Genomic DNA, 13,670 nt, shown 5'->3' with positions numbered 1-13,670 from the left:
CATTATATATATATATAGATTAGTTAGTTAAAAAGTTGAACTTATATTAATATTAAAACGTCCCGCGTTTATCAAATTTGGTGTTGAATTTAAAATATAAAGTCTTTGTAGCCTAGTTGGTTAAAGAGTTGTAATTGTTTTGTTAGGTTGCAAGTTCGAAACATACCTCTAGCATTTTTAATTTTATTTTTAACCGTTTTAAATTTAAAAACGGATCAACCCACAATCCGACCCAAGTATCCAAATTAACCACAGCTCTCGACCCGGCAATTAATATTAAAACGTCCCGTGTTTATCAAATTTGGTGTTGAATTTAAAATATAAAGTCTTTGTACCCTAGTTGGTTAAAGAGTTGTATTTGTTTTGTTAGGTTGCAAGTTCGAAACATACCTCTAGCATTTTTAATTTTATTTTTAACCGTTTTAAATTTAAAAACGGGTCAACCCACAATCCGACCCAAGTATCCAAATTAACCACAGCTCTCGACCCGGCAATCCGGACACTTTAAAAATTAAGCATCATTATATATATATAGATTCCCATCTACATGTAGCACCATCCATTCTCATTCGAAAATGCATTATTAATTTTCACTCTCAATTCCTTCAAATTTGCACTAATATATAAGTCTTATCTCAAATATGAATTTAAATATTTTAACTTTCAGATCACTTATAATTATTAATTAATTTTTAATTTTGTGTGTTTGTATATATATATTATAGGTAAATTTTCGATCAACTAATATTCAAACTAAAATTGAGTATTTTATACTCATTACTAAAAATATATAAATTAATATATATATATATATATATATATATATATATATATATATATTATAAATATAAAATAAAATAACGTGTTATCCAAATAATAAAATATAATTTAGGTCTTAAAATCATTTTATAAAAAACTAATACAAAAAATTAAAATTATGTCAACTCTATAACCTTCATTTATTAAACTTTAAGTTGAATTGAAAATATACAACCTTATTAGTTTAATTAATTAAAAAATTGTGTCATATGCTTATCAAAATTTATGATAAATTAAATATATCAGCATAATTGTTTAAGTATTTATATTATTTTAAGTTTGAGAAATGATTTTAGGAGAAAATTTAGAATAAAAATTGATAATTTGATTTGATAAAAAATAAGATATATTTTTTTTTCATCTAATGATATGGTTTCACATTATTTTCTTTTATTTCCGTCAATCTGACCTACCAAAATATTTATTTACTTATATATATATATATATATATATATATATATATATTAATATATATATATATATATATATGGGAAATGATATAGGGAACGAATTGGGGGAACGAAATGGGAAGCGAAGCCACCTGGCATGCCACAGAGGAAAGAGAAAAAAATTACATCTCCTCTTTAGCAAACCCTTAGATCATTTCCCGCTCATCAAACAAAACCCTCCTTATTCTTCTTCTTCCATTTTCTTCACCCTCGGCACGCTGTTTATCATCTTCTCCTTCCATTCTTTAGATTCGTCTTCATCCGCGCCGTCTAGCTTCTTCTCCTTACATTCTTTAGATTCGTCTTCATCCTCGTCGTTTAACTTCTTACTGTTCTTGCGTCTTCATCTTCGTCGCCCTTCCGTTCTTTAGTTTCGTCTTCATCATCGTCGTCTTCTCCTTGCGTTTTGTTTAGATTCGTCTTCGTCACTGTCCGACTGTCCGATTAGCTTCTTCTTCTAATGGTATATCTTCTCTGCCATCATAGCTTACTTTTTTCTTTGTTTTATTGTTCTTCTGTTTGTTTCTTGGATTCACGTTTTTCTGTTGTTATGTGATTGTTATGTGTAGGAACCAATATGTAGCTAGAACCTGTATAAAATTGTTAATATTTTTGTTGTTTTTAAAAACCTGTGTAAAACTGTTAATATTTTTGTTGGCTTGTGTTGTCCTCTGTTTTGTTTTATGTTGTCCCGTGTCTTATACTATGATGTCCCGTGTCCTAAACTATGATGTCCCGTGTAAATATTGAAGTTGCTCTAAATGTTAATATTCTGATGTCATTTGTGTTATTGTAATATGTTGAATAGTGTTTTAAACTATATTTTTTTTCGTTTTAATGCGTTTTATCCAATATGTCTTCCTGCATTTAATTAAATATGTTGTCATGTATTACTGTAATATGTTGTTCATGTATTCTTTGTGCTGATTTCTCTTTTTTGTCTTATGTAGTCCTATGGATGAACCATCATCACCATGTACCGAAGACAAAATTCCCAATGTTGGGATGTCGTTCATTTCTGAAAATAACCTACCAACAATTGGGGACATAAATAGGTATATCTTTTTGTTGTTTATGTAGTTAGACTGTTAATATTCTGTTGTTTTTAAAAACCTGTGTAAATCTGTTAATATTTTTGTTGGCTTGTGTTGTCCTCTGTTTTGTTTTATGTTTTCCCGTGTCTTATACTATGATGTCCCGTGTCCTAAACTATGATGTCCTGTATTTGTATACGTTGTTGTCATGTGTTGTAAATATTTAAGTTACTCGAAATGTTAATATTCTATTGTCATTTGTATTATTGTAATATGTTGTTCCGTGTTTTAAACTATATTTTAATGCGTTTTATTGTTTTATTGTTTGTTTCAAGAGATTCCCGTTTTTCTGTTGTTTTGTGATTGTTCATGTGTTGATTTCTGTTTTTTGTATTCTTATGTAGCTCTATGGATGAACCATCATCTCAATGTACTTAAGACAAAATTCCTAAGTTTGGGATATCGTTTGTTTCTGAAAATGACCTTCGAGAATTTTATAGATTGTATGCACAATCAATGGGTTTTGGAGTCCGAAAGTTGGGAACAAGGAATGGACTAGATGGCAAACAGAAAATTTTCTCTATTGGATGTGCAAAAAGTGGTTCGTTTACGCCAAGGGGGAAGAATATATTTCAACTTAGACCTTCCACCAAGACCGATTGTAAGGCCAGGAACAACATTGTTGTGAGGAATGATTTTGATTTTCAGATTAGTAGTGTCATTCTTCAACATAATCATCCTTTGAGTCCTTCAAATTCTAGACATATTAGATCTCACAAGGTTTTAGATCCAAGTGCGCAGAGAAGATTGCAATTAAACGATGAAGCTGGAATAACATTGGCTAAAAGTTTACAATCAATTGTAGTTGAAGCTGAAGGGTATGATAATTTGAAATTTGATGAGAGAACATGTCAGAATTTTATCTCAGAAGCTATGAGGTCGAGGTTAGGAAATGGCAATGCTGAAGCTGTTTCTCATTATTTCTCCTAGATGCAAAACAGATGTTTAAATTTTCATTACACCTTTGATCTTGACGAGGACTCACGTATGAGGAATGTTTTCTGGGCTGATGCAAGATGCAGGGCTTCTTACGATTACTTTTCTGATGTAATGACCTTTGACACAACGTACCTGACGAACCGTTATGACATGCCTTTTGCTCCGTTCGTCGGAGTTAACCATCATGGCCAATCTATTTTGCTAGGATGTGGTTTATTATCTAGCGAGGATGTGGCGTCATTCACTTGGCTTTTTAAGGCATGATTGACGTGTATGCATGGACGTGCTCCAAAAGCAATAATTACCGATCAATGTCGATCGATGGCTATTGCCATTAAAATAGTTTTTCCAAACACCCAACATCGTTATTGTCTTTGGCATATAATGAAGAAGCTCCCTACTAAATTTGGTGCTCACGCTGAATATAAAAGCATTAAGAAGGCGTTGAATAACATTGTCTATAACTCGATAACAATTGAAGAGTGTGAAGAGAATTGGAAGAAAATGATACATGAGTTTCATTTGGAAAATAATGATTGGCTAAACTCTTTGCACATCGAAAGACATAAGTGGATTCCAGTGTACGTGAGATGTCATTTCTGGGCAGGCATGTCAACATCCCAGAGAAGTGAAAGCATCAATTCGTTTTTCGATGATTATGTTACTTCGACAATATCTCTGAAGCAGTTTGTTGAGCAATTTGATAGAGCACTGAAGAAGAACATAGAAACTGAAAACAAACTGGATTTTCAGTCTTTAATTCAGTGATTCCAATTGTAAGTGGCTATTCTTTAGAAATGCAGTTTCAAAGCGTTTACACAAATGACATCTTCAAGTTGTGTCAGAACGAATCAAAGGGTTAATGTTTTGTGACACGTCTATAATTGAATACAATGGCACAACTTATGTATTTGGAGTTTTTGAGAGCATTCTTGGAATTAATGGACAACATTTGCGTGATTTTTCCTACAAAGTACAGTACAATTCAGTGTTGGTTACTTTGAAATGTCAATGTCAAATGTTTGAGTTTAGAGGATTGCTTTGTGGGCATATATTGACTGTTTTGAATAGAATGAAAGTGAACCAGGTGCCAGCATATTATATATTGGACTGTTGGCGTAAAGACCTGAAGAGTTACCAAATATTCACCAACATCTATGATTCGGATGTGTGTGAAATTGAAAGAAATCGGTACAACTATCTAACTCCCATCATGTTAGAGGTTCAACAACTTGCATCCAAATCCCAAGTTAATTGTTCTGCTTTAGATGAAGTGATGAAAGATATGAAAGAAAAGTTCAAGATATCTCCAAATTGTACGACGGATTCCGAACTAACCAAAAAAGTTATCCACTCGCCCGTCAAGGTAAGAGCTCGAGGGCGACCACCCACAAAACGGAAACAGTCTGCCATTGAGAAAGCAATGAAGAAACCAGTTCCTAGAAATAAGGTTAGTGTCAACAATTATTTCGTCCTATGTCCAATACCATGTTGTCCCGTGTATTACATCATGTTGTCCCATGTATTACACTATGTTATCCTATGTATTACACTATCTTGTCCTATGTATTACATTATCTTGTCCTATTTTTTACACTATGTTTTAATACTTCGTTTGTTATTTTGTTTTAAGATATTACCGCAACAAGTAATCCTTCTCTAATATCAACGCAAGAGGAATGGAATCAACACTTCACCGCCCATCCAGTCTCGACTCAACTATCATTTACTTCATTGTTGTCGGGTCAATTACATCATGTATCTGATTATATGTTTCCCAAAGATAATTCATGTGGGGACAACATCAGAAGATAACTTTGCTTAATAATATGTTTTCCAATGATAACTTTGTTTTGGATAATATATTTCTCGTTTTAATTATTTTTTAACTTCGATTTAATTGAAAAATAAAACGATTACAGAAATGTTATATTCATTACTTTATGAATGAAATTTAATAAATCATTACTTTACATTTAGAAAGAAAAGAAGAAACCAGGTTCTAGAAATAACGTTAGTGTCAAAAATTATAACGGTTCTAGAAACCAATACTATAGTTCCCTGCAGCATACAGAATACTCCACAATCCTTATAGTTCCCTGCGTCTTGCCAGGTCATTTTCAATAGCCTCGCAACGCATTTCAAGAGTGTGTCAAAAATGCTCAACTTCATATCCGCAACAAAGTTCAAAAACTTGCATCCAATAGTCTTCAATACTGCGTACTTTGAACCCATATCTATACCCTTCGGGAGTGGCCTATTGTCAATGATATCCATTGTGTTCGACTTCGTATTGTAAACGACCAAATAAAAATGAGAATCATAACCTATGGGTAGAAAAATCTGCATCCAAATATCACAGCACAATAAAGTTAACATAGTATAGTGACAACACACCGTAACAACATAGGACAACATAGTTTAATGTAAGACAAGGGACAATAAAGTGTAAGACACTGTACAACACAGTACAAAACACAGTACAATAGCGTATTAAACACACGACAAAATACTTACAAGTTCAGCCCTTTCAAGGTCTCCAAGCATTAATCCAAACTCCGTCAGTTCCTTTAGTAATACAGTATTATAGTCCTTTTGTGACAAATTTGTTGCACCCTGTTGAAGAACTTTTATGTTAGACAAGAAAAAAAGTATTATATAAAGACTTAATGTTCATGTGTAGTACTCACACTATGAATGGTTGAGAAAAAAACTCGGCTTCGAGGTGCTCCTGGCTTTATAGTGTGTTTGACGCAGATATTCATTTCATGAGCCCAGGCATCGATTATCCCTGCATTCAGCCAACTATCTTTCTGAATTGTCTTTAGGGTGCCGCGTTTGAGAGTAGTCATAATGCTGAAGTATAAAATCTCCTCTTGATCTGTCTTTTCTGCGAATACCAGGTTCGCGTATACCTTGTCCCTAACTCTCAAGTGTGGTAATTCAACCTCCATCTCAACAATATAAGGCGATCTCAAATGGGTTGGTAGTGTGACGACTCTCCTCGGTCGTTGGGGAGTTGGCAATATCATTGAAATAGGCTCTATTATCATTGGGTTTCCACTCATTACCAATGACTTCCCACTATCATTTATTTCCTCATCATCATCATCTTCATCGTCATTATCAACCTCATCATTATTATCATCATCGTCGTCATCATCAACCTCAACATCATTGTCGTCGTCGTCATCACCATCACCATTTTCATTATTGTAATCAAAATCCTCATCTACATCACTATTATCAACATCCTCCTCATTTTGCATCTCCTGGATATTGGTAACGTCCTCATTTTGCCCCTCATGAACAATGTTAATGTCCTCCTCATTTTGCCCCTCATGAACAATGTTAACGTCCTCCTCATTTTGCCCCTCATGAACAATGTTAACGTCCTCCTCTTTTTTTCCCTCCTGGCCCACAGTGCAGTTATCATGGAATTGCTCTTCTAATTCTTCGGCTTCTTCTGAGTTTTCAGATGGTTCTTGGAACCTATTGTGCATGGCTTTTATCCTCTCTATAGCCTCGCTCAAGGGCTTGATACAATTGTCGTGGATGAAAGTCACGCCGACAGATTTAGAGGAGTTAGAGAATGTGCTCAAGTGCTGCACTACATCTTCAACCTCGTGTATAACCCTCGCCATTTGATTTGTTGCTTTGGACAGTCTTTCCCAAGCAGCCATTTGATCAGTTGGGACACCTTCATTAGTTTGGTGCTCCGAAGCAGTATCACATATTGAAATCCTATCAATAATACGTCCTCGGCAGAACTGCCCATTTTTCTTTTCCACACTATTTCTCTCTTTAACCATCTCGTCATTCCAGCAAGACAGGATTGGGAAAATCCTGTGGTATTTTCGTCTAGTTCTGAACTCTGACACTCTGTCCATGTAGCATAGCTGAAGGAAAAAATGAAAGGTTTAGTATTTACTAGTTTAAATTGGATGTTTACAAAAAAATTACATTACCATAAAGAACGTCAGTGGCCCTGTAAAGTACGAGGTTGGTTTCGCTTGCCACTCTGTTATACTGTCAATAAGTTCGGTGTATACAAAATTTCACCAATTTAAATTCTTTATTTCATCAACATTCACCAGGGATTTCAAAATCTTGAACCTACAACATAATTTCAGGACAGAATAGTATTAGACGGGATAATATTGTATAACACTACTGAAAACTCAATGAAATACACAGGACAACATAATGTAATACACGGGACAACATATTGTAGTACACAGGACAATATAGTATAATACAAGACAACATGGTGTAATACTAAGGTTTACCTGCAAGATTTATTCTGATGGGTGGAAAGAAAACTCGATACCACATAGATGACAAAATCACGCTTGAAATTGTCATCTGCGGATAGGTTTTGTTTAATAATATTTGGCATCCTTGTTGTTGAAGGAGCTCCTCTATTTGGTTGCCCTACCCATCTCGACCTCCATGCCCTCAATACTTTTATATATTCCGGTGATTCGGAGTCTTCATATTTCCCTATCGACTCCTCGATTGCAATGTCACCTCGGGGGAGATTTAGAACGTTATAGACATCCTCTTCGTCTATTCTTAGTCTCTCCCCGTTGCTTAATGGCAACCAACTCTTGTTGGGTTTGAAAGTTTTCAAGAGGTGAAGTGACAATTTCTTGGGACATTTAGAGACGCTCAATGAGAGCATTGAGCCGAATCCTATATCCCTAACAACTTGTTTCTGTAAGTCCGTCAGCTCTCGAACAAGATGGTATAATCCTTTTGGGTAGGTTCTTAATGAAAAAGTTTATGGGCTCCTTTTAACCCGAATCGTATTTCTTCTCGCAGGTTGTATTGTTTTTGCTGGAGTTGTGGTCTTGCATTTAGAAGCAGCCTTCGCAAGCACTATTAAGGGGTCAGAGCAAGTAACCTTCCTGTTATTCCTGTTATATACCACCCCACTAAATCTTCTGCAAAATAATAAAGAAGACATTAGTACTGTAATCAACATAGGACAACATAACTAAAAACACATGACAACATAACTAAAAACACATGACAACATAGTATAACACACAGGACAACATAGTCTAACACACAGGACAACATAGTCTAACACACAAGACAACACAATATTAACAATTTAAGCTTAATATTTATCAACTGTCTTTCTTCCTGTCTTATTTCATAACAGTTGCTTTAATCATAACTCTATTATCTTCTCCATTTCCTAATACCGCTCACCTAAATTTCAAAAATTTAATCATATACCTCTACTTCATAAACAAAGAGTTAATCATTTCCTAATACCTCTGCTTCATAAACAAAGAGTTAATCATTTCCTAATACCTCTACTTCATAAACAAAGAGTTAATCATTTCCCTAATACCTCTGTTTCATAAACAAAGAGTTAATCATTTCCTAATACCTCTGCTTCATAAAATGATATAGATATATCGACAGTTAATCATATAAAAATAAAGAACTGATTCAATGAAGATTAAACAAGAGGGGACAGTTAACGCTGCAATAGATCCATAATGAACAGGGGACACAGTAAATGAAAATAGTGCAACAATGATAACTTACCTTTCATCTCTATCTGAAGTTAATACTGCATCTCTATCTGGCTTTTTCCTTTTACCTAAAGTGTTTTTGTTCTTCTCTGTCATTGTTTGAGCGGATTCTATTTGAGCGGATATTTAGGGTTAGAGTTTGAGCGGATACTTAGGCTAGGGTTTAAACGGATTTGAGAGTGGGTTTGAGCGGAAATGGTAGTGAGTTTTAGCGGAGATAGAATGAAGATTGAAGAGAAGGTTGTTAATCAGAAATGAGAGTGATTTTTAGCGGAGGAGATAGATTGAAGATTGAAGAGATGGTTGTTGATCAGAGATCGGAGTGAGTTTTTGAAGAGAGGGTTGTTTAGAGAATTTTGAGCGTTTCCAGATTGAAGAAAGAGAATGGTTGAGAGGAAATGAGAGGAGTTTGAATTGAGGGGTATTATCCTACGTGGAAAAAGAAAATGAAATTAATTAAAATTTGACCTACCTGGTGGCTTCGCTCACCATTTCGTTCCCCCTTATGTCGCTTCTTGTATCATCCCTCATATATTAATCACAATTTTTTAATATTTTTGATCGAGTAAGAAATTGAAACATAGATTATTATTATTATTATTATTATTATTATTATTATATTATATCATTTAAAATTTTTGATTTATATTTATAATTTTGTATATTTTTTTATAAATATATAATTGACCACTCAATCTACATTTATAAAAAAAAAAAAAAAAAAAATCTTTCTCTACCATTATAAAAAATTAAAATTAAAAAATGTTAAAAGTTCGTGATTGTATTTAAAAGTTGGAATCAAATTGACAGAATTATTAAAAAAAGAAAAGAATGGTTCTTAATTCTATAATAAAAGAGGAGAGAGATAGAGGAGGGGACTGTGGAGTGGAATTCCGACTCATTCAACCGTGTTCCGCCGTGTGCATGAATGAATGCTCAGAATCAAAGAATATTTCTTATCCATTATTTATTTATTTATTTTAAACAAATAAAGTTTTCAGATTTTATTTCTCATTTGGAATATTTCCTCAGACTTTTCTGTTCGAAAAGGGGGAAATTATTGCTTTTCGGACAACCATTTTCTAAAAGGAGATCAAGGTATATAACATAATAATATTCTTAATTATAATTATATTTCTCCTAAAGTACTTGTCTAAGATTTAATTATTAATCATGTGTTAATAATCTAATCATTTTTATTAGGGCATCCAACCTTAATTAGATCCCAAATACTTCTAGTATCTACTAACTTTTCAATAGAAGAGAAATGCACTTTTTTTTTCAATCATTCAAATTTATTTTTGAGATAATTAATATTTACAATATTTCATATTGGATTCGATTTGATTTGAAAGCGCTTGATTTGTATAGGGGAATTATGATCAATATACTTGAGTTCATATGAAATGTTTTAATTCAATTTATGTTAATTGTTTATATTACAACTTGATTTGTGTGATTAGATCAATTTAAAAAATGTCTTACCTTTGCAAAAGCATTTATAAAAAAAATATTACAACATCAATAATAATAAAATATAGCACCCAACCAAATGTTACAGCCCACAGATTGCTAAATCTTGTATTTAAAAGAAAACAATTTAACTAATAAAATCAAAGGGAGAACTACTTCAACAAGCTCAAACATCATCATCTCTTTATTCTTTGTCATAAACAATATCAATGTCTTTATTACAGTAGGAATTTTAAATATTCTATCTTAGGTATGACCATTTTTTAATTAAGTTAACAATAAATAAATCGATCATACTTTTTATCATCAACTTTTTAATAAAAAAAGTCGGTAAAGATAAATGTTAGTGACTGTAAAAAAAAAATTGATCAAAGTTATTTGCTTTAAGAAGATTTTTCAGATAAAAAAAAGGTCTGCATCCATTCTAGCTTTTTTCTTTCCTTTTCTTTCTATTAAGAAATAATTTATTTTTTAATGGTTTAAAATTCAGTTATTTAAATTAGGGTAGAAGATATAAAATAACTCTAATAAGATTGTTATGTAGAAAAAGTCAGTCTAAGAGATTAAAATAAAAAGGTCAAATGAGCGAAAAAAAAATAGAGATAAATATATATTTGTGATGTGTCATTTTGTTATCCTAAATAAAAAAATAATGTAAACTGATATTGAAATTACAAATGAAAAACATATTGGTTGGTAGAAATATTTTATGTAATTATTTTATAAAATAAAACAACTCACAACCAACTTCAACTTAAAGTTTTTTTTTTTTTTTTTTTAGATAAAATCAAATCATAACATTTTTTTAATACGAAAAATGATAAACTCAACAAAATATTAATGAAAGTAAGTTCACGAATCAACTTGACATGACACGTGGATAGGAGAGATAAAATTTTCAAATGTCCCGAAACGGCAATTTCGAAAAAAAAAATATATATTTTTCCTTCTCGGAATGACCGTTTCGGGACCTGAAATGAGTGGTTTCGGAACCCGAAATGAGTGGTTTCAGGACCCGAAATGAGTGGTTCGGGACCCTAAACGGCTATTTCGGTAAAAAAAAAATATTTTTTCTCTTCCCGAAATGAGTGGTTTCGGGACCCGAAATGAGCACTTTTAGGACGTGGGGACACCTTGCAGACCACGTCGGATTCGTGGACCTGCTTTCGTTGAATATTTCGTTAAGTTTATCGATCATCTTTTTAATATAGGATTTAAATTTTTTTTAAAAAAAAAACTCATCTAATTCTATACCTAGATAATTACCCAATCTTTAAATAACACAAAATAACCTACGTGTAGAATGAATTGAAGAAAAAGACTCAATTATATATATAATAGTTTTTTAAAGTTTTTTTTAAATAAACTAATTTAATAAATAATTTAAACAATATAATTATGAAAAAGAATATAAGATGTAATATTAAAACGAATATACTTTCATCTTCCAAACTTTGACTCTTGAGACACTCTATTCAATCTTAATACTTATTACCATTATATATATAAACAAATTATTTAAATTTTCAATTACACAAATTTTAACTAGTTTTTTCAAGATTTTTTTTTTGTTCAACTAAGACAAGCTCTCCATAATTGAAAATAAAAAATAATCATTTGATTTAATATTAAAAAAAAAATTGAAGACAAAAAGAATCCCATTAAACTATGAACCAGACAGTCCTATAAATAGATATCGGTACCCTTCAAAATCCAAAACTAAAAGGAATTCTATCCAATACCAAACCGCTCTCTCTCTCTCTAATCTTTATCTTTCTCTGTTTTTCTCTGTTTCTCCATGTTAATATCACAGACAACAATGGCTGTTCTCATCTCTATCTCCTTCCTCATCGAACGACTCATCTTCACCGCCACCGCCGCCGCCGCCGATCTATTCCCATTCCCTCACCACTTCCCTTTCGAGTGATCTCCATCTCCATCTTCAATTCTTTTCATTTTTCTTACTTTAATGGAATCCTTAAACATACCAAATATCAAGATGAAGAAAGCAAACTCCATCCAATATACCTACCGCCGTCTCCGCAAGATCGCAGCTTTATTCCGTTTCTTCGAGCTTTTCCTCTTTATAATGGTCGTTTCCCGATTCACCACTCAATTACCACTCGCTTTCAGAATCTCCGCCGACTACTTCACCGGAATCTCACTTTCCCTCTTCACCACCCCCACCCCCGGATCAGTTTTCCTAATCGGAAACGCCATCGTCCTCCTCCTCTTTCTCATCTCCCGCGACCACGCCACCTTCTCTTCCTCCTCCGCCGCCGCCGGAGATAAAAAGATTACCAATCTCGACTATTACGATGATTACGTCAAGAGAAATCACAAGATTTCAAATTTCCATCAGCATAAACAGACTACCACCATCATCAAAGATCAAACAGGGGGGGTCATTAATGAAATTGCTCCGGCGGCAGAGATCAAGGAAAGAAAGAAGATTGAACGTAGCCAATCAGACAACATAATAGTACTAAACAGACAGAAACCTGTCGGTCGTCTCACCCGGACTTTGACGTCGGAGACTTGCCGGAAAGTTCCTAGCCTAGAGGATGATGATGAGATGAGCAACGAAGAGTTTCAGCAGAAAGTTGAGGATTTCATAGCCCGTCAACAAAGAGAATTCTTTGGCTGTTAATTAAACCTTAGATTAATCACAAATCTCATCTCATGTCTATAATAGAGTAATTAATAAATTTCAACTTTTTATTAGTAGTTAATTATGCCCTGTACCCTGTTTGTAAAAAAAGTTAATTATATATATGACAAATGTATCTATTATTATTATTATTCTTCCTTTACTTGTATTAAAAAGAAAAAGAGTGAAAATGGGAAACAGAATCAGATTCGGTGTCGTTGTAGAAGAAGTTGTGATTTTGATGTCCAACTTCTTCTTCTTCTTCTTCATAATAATGGAAAGCATATATGCAGGAACTCAATTAGCATCTATACTATTACTATATATCATCATCATATATCTATGAAAACAATATTTCCGTTTGCATGCGTCATTGAGAATTGCCAGCCAACAACCCAACAATCAATTTGGAATTTTTTTTTTATTTTATTTTGCAAAATTTAAAGTTGAATTTGTTTCAAGAACATGAGTTATTATATGGGTTATTTGGAATTAGCATACTAAACTATGAAATATCTTTTATTCAAATCGTGAAAACCGAATTGAGTATTAAGTAGTGTTACAACTTACAAGTTTAAAAGACTAAAATTGGAGTGACTAACTTTAAATACATTTAAAAATAAAGAAAGTTATTTACTTAGAGATAAATTAAAATAAGTTTATATATAGATTTAGATAATTTGTTTTAAAAATT

At 32.7% G+C, this 13,670-nt stretch overlaps 2 protein-coding genes across 2 annotated transcripts; both read left to right on the top strand.

The window, feature by feature from the left end:
- The first annotated feature begins 2,818 nt into the window (after positions 1 to 2,818).
- On the top strand, positions 2,819 to 3,565 carry LOC124924818 (protein FAR1-RELATED SEQUENCE 5-like). Its single transcript, XM_047464807.1, has 2 exons — positions 2,819 to 3,246; positions 3,304 to 3,565. Exons 1-2 carry the CDS (start codon positions 2,819 to 2,821, stop codon positions 3,563 to 3,565), a joined length of 690 nt encoding a protein of 229 aa, XP_047320763.1.
- An 8,730-nt stretch (positions 3,566 to 12,295) lies between these two features.
- Positions 12,296 to 12,976, top strand: LOC124924816. The gene has a single exon (XM_047464806.1). The coding sequence runs from the start codon at positions 12,296 to 12,298 to the stop codon at positions 12,974 to 12,976; it is 681 nt and encodes a 226-aa protein (XP_047320762.1).
- Positions 12,977 to 13,670: the final 694 nt, after the last annotated feature.

The sequence above is a fragment of the Impatiens glandulifera genome, chromosome 2 (assembly GCF_907164915.1).
Source record: "Impatiens glandulifera chromosome 2, dImpGla2.1, whole genome shotgun sequence".
In the NCBI taxonomy this organism is placed as follows: Eukaryota; Viridiplantae; Streptophyta; class Magnoliopsida; order Ericales; family Balsaminaceae; genus Impatiens; species Impatiens glandulifera.
Note: the sequence above shows the minus strand (reverse complement) of the source record. Positions and strands in the feature narration are given on the sequence as shown.

Excerpts from the sequence above, each read along its gene's own strand:
- LOC124924818 (XM_047464807.1), top strand. The coding sequence starts at position 2,819 with ATGGGTTTTGGAGTCCGAAAGTTGGGAACAAGGAATGGACTAGATGGC. Across the intron at positions 3,247-3,303 it reads TCAGAAGCTATGAGGTCGAG|ATGTTTAAATTTTCATTACA; the intron begins GTTAGGAAATGG and ends GATGCAAAACAG.
- LOC124924816 (XM_047464806.1), top strand. The coding sequence starts at position 12,296 with ATGGAATCCTTAAACATACCAAATATCAAGATGAAGAAAGCAAACTCC.